At 41.5% G+C, this 11,944-nt stretch overlaps 1 protein-coding gene across 1 annotated transcript in view; it reads left to right on the plus strand.

Annotated features, from left to right (window-relative positions):
- LOC109930964 (dynein axonemal heavy chain 8-like) overlaps window positions 1-11,944 on the plus strand; it is a 2,199,840-nt gene that overhangs the window by 2,088,125 nt on the left and 99,771 nt on the right. The window contains 3 exon segments of the mRNA XM_048596622.1: window positions 847-956; window positions 1,855-2,026; window positions 9,095-9,250. Of these exon segments, the coding sequence (XP_048452579.1) occupies window positions 847-956; window positions 1,855-2,026; window positions 9,095-9,250 (438 nt within the window).

Raw genomic sequence — 11,944 nt, forward strand, 5'->3', positions numbered from 1 at the left:
TTTTTTTTTCTGAAGAAGGGTCTAGGCCCGAAACGTCAGCCTTCCTGCTCCTCTGATGCTGCTTGGCCTGCTGTGTTCATCCAGCTCTACACCTTGTTATCTTGAATTTAAATCTGATGGTGTTGACAACCTGAACCCAATCATGTTATAAGAATTTGGTTGTCATTACGGCTATATAAGACAAGGGTATTTGGAAAATCAGAGAGAGCCAACTGCCACCTGCTGAAATTAGCACCATTTATCTCTCAGAGAAAGCCCATCTAATTAATCAAAGATACCATGGTATTTTAGTTCATTGAAGAAATTAGAGATAAAACATCCATGACAGCAGAATTAACAGAAGAAAGCTGTTTGTGAAGAGACTGGAGATGACAGAATATACCAGAAGACAGTCTATGTGAACTTGGAGAGATTAAGTTATAATTTATTGCTTCTTATTAATTGGGTTTATATTATGGGACATATCTTTACTTAAACAGAATTCTGGTAGAATTTAGACCAGTCAGAGAGTAGTTAGTAGTCTAAGGGTGAATTGTTGGTTTGTTAATAATTTTGTTAATTTGTTCATTGTTGGGTTAAACAAATAAATTGTTTCTTGTTACTTGTAAAGTGGAGATCAGGGACTTTTTTTTCTTTTAACCACTTGTTTAATAGATTACAACGGGAAAGGCGAGCTTCTCTGGGTGTTTAGTGGGTAATTATTAGAGGGGAACCTCTACTCCTTTTAATAACAGATTGGGGCTTGTTTTAGTTTAATTATCAGAGGGGTTTGGCCATTCCCTGCAATAACAAAGGGACCATGCAATGCTTTCCCCTGTAGCTCTACTCGGAATTCTGTTGTGGCAGGGGACTCTCATGAGGACAACAGAAATGTCCTCATTGCACACTCCAAGAGATTCATTTTACCTACTGACTCATTGGACACGCTGGCTTGTCACCAACCAAAATGAAGAAGGGTGAGGTGGAGCATCAACATACATGTGAAAACTAACAGCACTTTTGGTTAAAGACACTAAGGCTCAATGCATAGATGAGAAATAGGACAGAGCCACAGCCCCTTGGGATCTAAAGGTAACTGTGCAGGAGCATGAAGAGAAGCTCCCAGTACTGGAATAAGCTGTTCTGACTGGAATCTTTGGAGCCACCACTTAGCCCTGTGTCATGTGCAGCACATTTGTTGCACTCTACACCAGCTCCATAAACTCAAGCATAGCCCCTAGAGCAGGGCTCCCAGAGTTGGTTGGGACTCAAGTCAGGTGGCAAGCTCTGACACAGTGATTGTTAGAGAGTTCTCAGCAAGTTATAACAGCTGTTTTCCCACTCTCAGTGTCTACTGAGGTGTCACAACATGCAAGCCTTGAAATGGAGTACCAGGAGGAAAATGTTTGCGAAGCACTGTCCTGGGATTTAATCAGACCTGACCACAAAGTAATGATCACATTAAACAGCACATCTGAACATGTGTCTAATAGAGGGCAGTAACTGAAGTGGTGAGTTTGAAATTGTCCCCAGGTTAACATCACTCATTGCTTACTCTGTGTTCCAGACACACAGGCATAATGCTCAGACAAATTACCATCCCAAGGTGACACCCAGCATACCCATGCTAGAAGTGAGCTCACACAGTACATACAGCACTTTGTTTTGAAAACCGCATCCATAACACCCAAAAAAACAGGGGTCAGATAGCTGTATTTCATGGAGACAAACAATTCAACATGCACCATGCTAACCTGGGAAATGCATTGTGTTTGCAGATAGCCCAGTGGTTGACAATGTTGATTTTTATCTCACACTGATACCCTCTGCTGTTGATTATTCACTGCTCATTTCACTTTGCCTTTTGCACCTTAGGTTGGTGGGAGATGTGCTGTTGGCTACTGGATTTCTCTCATACAGTGGTCCTTTCAATCAAACCTTCAGAGATATATTGTTTAAAGTAATTTGGGAAGCAGAATTGCAGAAAAAGAGAATACCCTATACAGACAGTATGAACCTCATAAGCTTTCTGGTGGATCAGCCTACGGTAAGACTGGCTCACACACATTTGCATCTATTAACTTCTACGACAGAATGCTTTTTAGTGTTGTAGTGAAAACGTGCGTATCCTAAAAATGTTTGGTATAATACTGCTTAAAGATGTTACGGGCTTGGTTAAAGATTTCTTCATTTATATCTGTCATTTCACAGTCATCTTTATTGCAAAATTTTTCAGATAATAGAAATGTTAACCTTTTCCAGTTGAAATTATTTTCCTCAGAGTTTCAGATTTCACTCTCTACACCTTAAACAGGACACTGAAGGCCTTGATCTTGCCATCCTGTGCTTGTGTATGCAGTTCAAACTTTTAAAAGATCTATTTCAAAGGGGTACTTGTTTCAGTAACACTTACCCACTATTAGGGGTAAAACATGTGAAGCCTCACCTGATTTTATAAAATTCGGTGTGGAACCAATAAAACTAGAAGACCAGTTTCAGGGGGATAACATTTAACAAGAAAAAATGTGGAAGCATGTTTTTATTCTTCATGGGATGTGCATATTGTTGGCAAGGCCAGCATTTGTCATCCATCCACATTAGTCTTGAACAGATTGGCTTTCTAGGCCACTTCAGAATCAACCACATTGCTATAGGTCTGGAGTCTCACATAGGGTAAACCAGGGATGGATCACAGATTTCCTTCTCTAAAGGGTGTTAGTGTTGCCTGGGGTTAAAGCGTTTTCTCTATGAAGAGAGGGTCGTTAAGCTTGGGCTGTTTTCTTTGGAGCAGAAAAGACCGAGAGGGAGCCTAATAGAGGTGTATAAGTTTGAGGGGCCTGGGCAGGGTGGATAGGAAGCAGTTGTTCCCCTTAGTTAAAAGGTCAATGTCGAGGAGGCTTAATTTTGAGGTGAAAAGCAGGAGGTTTACAGGGAAAATGTTTTTGAGGAAAATGTTTTTAACCCAGAGGGTGGTAGGGGTCTGGAATGCACCACCTGGGAAGGTAGTTGGGATGGAAAATGTTAAAACCTCTTAAAAAGTATTCAGATGAGTACTTGAAATGTTATAAATGTTCAAGCACATGGGCCAAGTGCTGGAAAGGGCAGCACGGTGGCTCAGTGGCTCAGTGGTTAGCACTGCTGCCTCACAGCGCCAGGCACCTGGGTTCGATTCCAGCCTCCGGGGACTGTGTGGAGTTTGCACGTTCTCCCCATGTCTGCGTGGGTTTCCTCCAGGTGCTCCAGTTTCCTCCCACAGTCCAAAGATGTGCAGGCTAGGTGAATTGGCCATGCTAAATTGCCCATAGTGTTCAGGGATGTGTAGATTAGGTGGGCTCATAGGGGAATGGGTCTGAGTGGGATGCTCCATGAGTCGGTGTGGACATGTTGGGCCAAAGGGCCTGTTTCCACACTGTAGGGATTCTATTCTAATGTAGATTTAACATAGCTTTTGTGGGGAGGGTCTGAGGAAGGGTCACTGGACCTGAAACGTTAAGTCTGTTTTTTCCTTCACAGATGCTGCCAAACCTGCTGAGCTCCAGCAACTTTGTTTTTGTTCCATAGTTTTTGTGGGTTCAGACTTGATGGGCTGAAGGATCTCTTCTGTACTGCATGATTTTATGACTTTAGTCTCCAGAGTGAGGCACAGTCCAAGAGAAGGGCAGGGCAGGACCGGAGGTTCAACATTCCAGAGTTTAGACGTTTCAGCTGAGATAGAGGAGGATGTAAAGGGGTGGGGGAGTTGTGTTACTGTTAAGGAGAATGTCACAGCTGTGCTAATATCACCTCTCATTCTCTAAATTCCTCCCCCCCCATACTAGGTACCAGCCTAGTGAACCATCTCTGGATTGCCTTCAATGCTACAATATCTTTCCTTCAATAAGGGGCCCAAAACTGTCCATACTATTGCAGCTATCATCTGAATAGTACCTCATATAGTTTTACCAAAGCCTCCTTATTTTTAGACTCCATTCCATTTGAAATAAAGGCCAATGTTCCATTTGCCTTCCCTAATACCTGCTGAAATTGGGAGTACTAGCTTTTTGTGATTTATGAACAAATTGAATCTAAATTCCACCAGTTGACATAGTAGATTTTGAACTTGTCTCAGAAGTATTAGCCTGGGCTTCTGGATGATGAATCATCATCTCCTCAAAGTCAAGAGGAAAAATAAACTGCTTAACTGATACTCATAGTCTGCATTCAATTCTGCAGTAATCAACGCAATGGCAACTGAAGGAATCAGTTAAAGAAATAGAGCATGTAGTACTAATAAGGAAAATGAAGGGGTTAAACAGCTCAAGATATTCTCCTGATTTTTCACATTGGTTCATCTGATTTTGGTAATGCAAAGAACATCCTTTCCAGAAGATAATGGCAAATCCTGGAGAGTCGCAGATTGGATATAGTTGAAGATATTTTGAAGCCACTGTTTTGTTCTATTAGACTTTTGTATGAATCTTGTTTGCTGTACAGATTTCAGAGTTTGAAGAGATTTCAGATATAGCGTATTTGGAAAAAGGGAAAGAGAGGCTTTAAGAAAGAAAACTAGGAGTTTGAACCTCTTGCCTGCTTGTGTGTAATAAAGAGTTTTGACTCGAACCATCACTGAAGTGTGTTCCACAATAATTAATCTTAAAACTCAACTTCAGGGAATATTGTACATCATAAAACACAGACAATAGTGCCAAAATTAAGACAGAAAATGTGTGACTTTGATTTTTTTTAATGTGGTCTTTGGTGTGGGCAGTATTTATATTCTTCATTAAATGACACCATGTATTATGCGGCCGAAGGCACGTGTAAGCCCGACCACACAGGGCTGGCAGATTGTCTTACCTCAGGACATCAAACTTTCAATAATTTTGGCATCTTTTTACCAATACTAGGTCGACTGATTTTCTAGAAGAGCAGGAGTAGGCCATTCTATCCCTCTATCCTGCTCTGCCATTCAGTATGATCATGGCTGATCATCAACTCAATATCCTGATCTCACTTCCCCTCATAGTCCTTGATCCCTTTAGGCACAAGAGCTACACTAAGTGGTAACGATTCCATAAGCTCACCACTCTCTGGGTGAAACAAAATTCTCCTCATCTCATTCCTAAAATGTTTACCCCCTATCCTTCACCAATGACCCCTGTTTCTGGATGTCCCAAGTGGAAACTTCCTTCCTGCATCTAACCTGTCTAGTCTTCTTAGAATTTTATAGGTTTCCATGAGATCCCTCTCATTCTTCTAAACTCCAGTGAATGCAATCCTAACCAACTCAATCTCTCCTCATACGTCAGTCCTGCCATCCCAGGAATTAATTTGGGAAACCTTTGCTGCACCCAGATAAGGAAATCAAAACTGCACACAATTTTCCAGGTATGGCCTCACCAGTGCCTTGTATATTTGCAACAAGTCTTTCTTGTTCCTTTACTTAAATCCTCTCGCTATGAAGTTTGCCTTCTTTACTGTGTCCTGTATCTCATAGAATCATAGAATCCCAACAGTGTGGAAGCAGGCTATTGTGCCAATCGAGTCCCACACCAACCCTCCTAAAAGCATCTCATCCAGACTCACGCCATCGCTGTAACCCGGCATTTCCCATGACCAATCCACCTAATCTGCACATCTTTGGACTGTGGGAGGAAACCCAAGCACCTGGAGGCAGCACACACAGCTGTGGGGAGAAGATGCAAACTCCACACAGACAGTCACCCAGTCCCTGGTGCTGTAAGGCAGCAGTGCTGACCACTGTGCCACCCTGTGCCACCTGCTATGCTATTCAATATGATCATGGCTGATCATAAAACTGAATGCCCTAATCTTAGTCCCACCTGCATGCTTACTTTCAGCAACTGGTACACAATGACACCCAGGTCTCATTGAACAGTCCCTTCTCCTAATTTACAGCCATTCATATAATAATCTGCCTTCCTATTTTAGTACCAAAGTGGATAACCTTATGTTTATCCACATTATACTGCATCTGCTATACATTTGCTTGCTCATGCAGCCTGTCCAAATCACACTGCAACATCACTGCATCCTTTTCATTCCTCACCCTCCCACCCACCTTTGTGTTATCTGTTGATTTTGAAATTGCATTTAGCTTTAATATTACATTTCATTCCCCTCACCTAAATCATTAACATATCTTGTGAATAGCTGAGGTCCTAGAACCAATCCCTACAATTGTACCCACAATTCACTGCCTGCCATTCAGAAAAAGACTCATTTATTCCTACACTTTGTTTCTTCTCTGCCAACGAATTTTCTATCCATCTCAATACACTACCACTAATCCCATGTACTTTAACTTTACACATTAATCTCTAATGTGGGACTTTGTCAAAAAGCCTTCTAGGAGTCCAAATAAACCATATCCATTGGACCTCCCAATCAACACTACTAGGTATATCCCCAAAGAATTCCAGTAGGTGTATCAAGCATGATTTCCTTTTCATAAGTCCATGCTGACTTCTGATTCTACCACTGTTTTCTACGTACTCTGCTAACAAATCCTTGATCATGGACCTTGATCAGATGGGCCAATGGGCCGAAGCGTAGCAGGTGGAGTTTAATTTAGATAAAGGCGAAGTGCTGCATTTTGTAAAGGCTAATCAGGGCAGGATTTATACACTTAATGGCAAGGTCCTGGTAGTGTTGCTGAACAAAGAGACCTTGGAATGGAGGTTCATTGTTCCTTGAAAGTAGAGTCACAGGTAGACAGGATAGTGAAGAAGGCATTTGGTACACTTGCCTTTATTGGTCAGTGCTTTGAGTATAAGAGTTGGGAGGTCAGGTTGCAGCTGTACAGGACATTGGTTAGGTTACTTTTAGAATACTGCATTCAATTCTGGTCTCCCTGTTATAGGAAGGATGTTGTGAAACTTGAAAGGGTTCAGAAAAGGTTTACAAGGATGTTGCCAGGGTTGGAGGGTTTGAGCTATAGGGAGAGGCTGAATAGGCTGGGGCTGTTTTTCCTAGAGCGTCAGAGGCTGAGAGGTGACCTTATGGAAGTTTATAAAATCATGAGGGGCATAGATAGGGTGAATAGCAAAGGTCTTTTCCCCGGGGTAGCAGAGTCCAAAACTAGAGGGCATAGGTTTAAGATGAGAGGGGCTACAATTTAAAAGGGACCTAAGGGGCAACTTTTTCACACAGAAGGTGTATGTATGGAATGAGCTGCCAGAGGAAATGGTGGGCTGGTACAATTACAACATTTAAAAGGCATCTGGATAGGTATATGAATAGGAAGGATTTAAAGAGATATGGGCAAAATGCTGACAAATGGGACTAAATTAATTTAGCATGTCTGGTCAGCATGGACGAGTTACACTGAAGGGTCTGTTTCCATGCTGTAAAGTTCTATGACTCTGTGACTCTATCTTAACCACTACTGGCGTCAGATTCACTGGTCTGTAATTCCCTCTTTTCTCTTTACTTCCCTTTTTAAACAGAGGGGTTACATTAGCTACCCTCCAATCTGCAGGAACTGTTCCAGAATCTCTGGAACCATTGCCTATCTGCTGTCTTTCCTTTCAAAAATATTTCCCAATCCATCGTTACCACTTTTACTCTTTATAATAAGAACATAAGAGCTAGGAGTAGGCAATTCAGCCCCTTGAAACTTCTCTGCCATTTAATATCATCATGGTTGATCTCATCTTGGCCTAACTTCATTTTCCTGCTGACTTTCCTTAATAATTCAACCTATTACGATTACAAACTCCTTACATTTACTCAGTATCCCACCATTTTCTGAGAGAAGTTATTCCCCTTCATCTCTGTTTATATCTGCTACCACCTATCCTAAAAGTATGACCTTTCGTTCTAAATTGCCCCACATGAGGTAACGTCTCCATACATCTACTTTGTCAATTCCCTTTAGTATCTTATATTTATTTACATGTAGGGCATGGGTGTCACTGGCTCACCAGCATTTATTGCCCATTCCTGGTTACCCTTGAGAAGGTAGTGGGGAGCTGCCTTTTGAACTGCTGCAGTCCATTTGCTGTAGGTGGATCTACAACACCCTTAGGGAGGTAATTCCAGGATTTTGATCAGAACAGTGATAAATTTCCAAGCAGCTGGTCTTCTACCCATATATCTGCCATCCTTGTCCTTCTACATGGAAGTGATTGTGGGTTTGGAAGGTGCTGTCTAAGCATGTTTGGTGAATTTCTATAGTGCATCTTGCAGCTGCTGAGCATCACTGCAGAGAGTATGGACGCTTGTGGATTTGGTGCCAATCAAGTGGGCTCCTTTGTCCGGGATGATGTCAAGGTTCTCGAGTGTAGTTTGAGCTGCACCCATCCAGGCAAGTGGGGAGTATTCCATCACACTCCTGACTTGAGTTTTGTAGATGATTGAAGGGCTTTGGGGAGTCAGGTGATGAATTACTTGCTGCAATATTCCTAATCTCTGAGCTGCTGTTGTAGCCATTGTGCTTATGTGGCAACTGTAGTTGTGTTTCTGGTCAATGGTAACCCTAGAATGTTGATAGTGGGGGATTCAGTGATAGAAACACCACTGAATGTCAAGGGGTGATGGTTGGATTGTGTCTAATTGGAGATGGTCATTGCCTGGCATTTACATGGGCAAGTGTTACTTACCACTTTTTAGCCCGATCCTGGATATTGTCCAGATCTTGTTGCATTTGAACATGGACTGCTTCAGTGTCTGAAGAGCTGGTGCTGAACATTGTGCAGTCATCAGTGAACATCTCCATTTCTGATAGAGGGAAGGTAATTGATGAAGCAGCTGAAGGTGTTGGGCCTAGGAACTCAAGCAGACATGTCCTAGAGCTGGTAAGACTGGCATCCAAAAACCACAACCATCTTCCTTACACCAGGTATGACTCCAATAAATTCCCCTCTTAGGTATACTCTCATTTGTCCATAGATACAGGCCTAAACTGCTCAAAGATGGAATTTAAGCTGAGGATCTCCACACTGTTAGTCCAGTATCATAATCACTAGCGTACCTGCTACAAATACCTCTAATGGCAGTATCTGACATTCTTTATTAAATATTTGACTTGATCTTCACTAATCGTTTAAGAACAATAGTTGAGGCCAACTTTACTTCATTGCCTTATTAATTGTGTGTTATTTTGTCTTTTCAGATCAGTGAGTGGAACCTGCAAGGTTTACCAAGTGATGACCTATCAGTTCAGAATGGCATCATTGTTACCAAAGCAACCAGGTATCCACTTCTCATTGACCCTCAAACACAGGGTAAAACCTGGATCAAGAGGAAGGAGAAAGATAATGAACTACAGGTAGGAATGAACAGATTTTTTTTCAAGCATCCTATTAATCACAAACATGAAATAACCGAATACCACTAATCAGCGCCCTGCACAATTCATTTTCTTCTTTGGTTTCCTCCCTTACTCTGCTGACTCTGCAGACACCGCTCTCAAATAACATAAAAACAAATTGCTGGAGAAACTCAGCGGGTCTGGTAGTATCTGTGGAGAGAAAGCAGAGTTAATGTTTCGGCTCCAGTGACCCTTCTTCAGAACAGGAGAATTCTCCAGCAATTTCTGTTTTTGTTACAGATTTCCAGCATCCGCAGGTTTTTTTTTGTTTGTTTGTTTAATACACCTCTCTCAAATGTTTGCTTTTCACCGTAAGAAATGGCATAGAATGTTAGCTGGCTGAGATAGTGGGGCAAGGCAATCTCAGTTCCTCCCTCATCTCATTATCTACAGAAGCAGAGTTCCAAAGGCATTTGCTTGATGATGATGAAGAATGGTGAAGTTTCTCCTTTCTAACGTAGAATGCTGACACCAATTATAAAGGCCCTATTAGCATTTGGGTCTGTGGATCAGCTAACTGAGCACAATAAAATTACAGAGTAGAGAAAATGCAAAAACTGAAGCCAAGTATTTTGTATCTGTCTTCTCATGGAAAATGCACAAGCCATCCCAAGATTAGTTGAAAATTATGGAATTGTTGAAAGGACTAAAGAGAGGGAAGAGCTCAAAACCATTATAGTCACCTGAGAAAACATACCAGGAAAACTAATGAGGCTGAAGTTGACAAGTCCCTTGAACCTGATGGCTTATCTCCCAGGCTCTTAAACAAAATGTCTGCAGAGATTATGGTAACATCCTTCCAAATGTCCTAGATTCTGGAAAAATCTCAACAGATTAACAAACCACAAGTATAACATCACTATTCAAGACAGCAGATAGATAGAAACAGGAAACCACAGGAGTTAGCCTAACATTTGCCATTGGAAAAAAGTTGGGATCCAATACTAAATGAACTAGTAGATGGACATTTTGGAAATTAAAATATAATCAGACAAAGTCAACATGATTCAGTGAATGAGAAATCATATTTGACGAATTTATTCAAGTTCTTTGAGGATCTAGTAAGCAGAATCAAGAAATGGGAACCAGTAGCTGTAGTGCATTTGAATTCTTAAAAGACATTCTGCAGGGTGCCACATGGTGTCAGGTGTAATATTAGCATGGATAGAGGACTAGCTAATAACACAAAGTGGAGAGTCAAGACAAGGGGGTCGTTTTGAGCTTTGCAAACTATAGGTAGTGGAGTACCCCAAGGATCAATACTGAACCTATTTACAATCAATATGAATAACTTAGATGAAAGAGCAATGTATATTGTAGCCTAATTTGATTAAGACATAAAGTTATATGAGAAAGCAAATTGTGAAGAGGATTCATGAGCCCGCAAATGGATATAGATAAGTTAAACAAGTAGGCAAAGATTTGGCAAATAGAATATCACTTAGAAGATTAACAGGTTGTCCATTTGGCAGAAAGGATAAAAATGGAGAATATTATTTAAATTATGTGAAACTGCTGAATGTTGCAGCACAATGGAATCAGGGTATCCTTGTGCATAAATCACAAAAATTACATGCATGTAACGAGGAAAGTAAATAGAATTTTGATCTTTATTTCTAGGGAAATGGAATATAAAAATAAGGGATTTTTGCAACACCATGGCATTGGTTAGACTGCATCTAGAGAGCTATGTATAATTTTTGTTTCTTTGCATAAGTGGGAATATCCTTCAAGCAGCACAACAGCACATGGTTAGCACTGCAGCCTTACAGCAGGGACCAGGGTTCAATTCCACACTCAGGCAACTGTCTGTGTGGAGTTTGCACATTCTCCACGTGTCTGCATGGGTTTCCTCTGGATGCTCCGGTTTCCTCCAAAAGTCTAAAGATGTGCAGGTTATGTGGATTGGCCATGGGAAGTGCAGGATTACAAGGATAGGGTGGGGATGTGGGTCTGGGTGGGATGTTATTCAGAGGGTCAGTATGGACTTGATGGGCTGAATGGCCTGCTTCCACACAGTAGCATTTCCATGATTTTATGAGATCATTGCATTGGAATCAATTCAAAAATGAAGTCGTCTAATGAGGGAAGGTTGACCCAGTTGTCCTGTAGTGATCGGGTTTAGAAGAATGAGAGACGATCATATTGAAGCATAAGACTTTGAAGGTGGTGGTGGAGAGGTGGTGGCTTGGGGGGAGTTGTGTGTTAGAATTCTGATTTGCCTCATGTGGGAATTTATAGCTACAGTACAGTTTTGAAATAATGGGTCTCCCAGTAAAGGTAGAGATGAGAAGGAATTTTTTCTATCAGGGATCCTTTGAAATTCTCTTCCCCACAGTCTACCAAAGGCAGCGTCATTGAATATATTCAAGGCTGAGTTAACAGATTTTGATCTACAAGGAGTCAAAGGTGACAAGGGCTGGCAGAAAAGTGGAGTTAAGGCCACAATCAGATTAGCTATCATTTTAATGACTAGTGCTGCAGGCTCAAGGAGAATGACCTCCTCCTGCTCTAACTTTTTATGGATAGTAGGGACTGCAGATGCTGGATAATCTGAGATAACAAGGTGTACAGCTGGATGAACACAGCAGGCCAAGCAGCATCAGAGGAGCAGGAAGGCTGACGTTTCAGGCCTAGACCCTTCTTCAGAAA

The sequence above is a fragment of the Rhincodon typus genome, chromosome 5, assembly GCF_021869965.1.
Source record: "Rhincodon typus isolate 14 chromosome 5, sRhiTyp1.1, whole genome shotgun sequence".
In the NCBI taxonomy this organism is placed as follows: Eukaryota; Metazoa; Chordata; class Chondrichthyes; order Orectolobiformes; family Rhincodontidae; genus Rhincodon; species Rhincodon typus.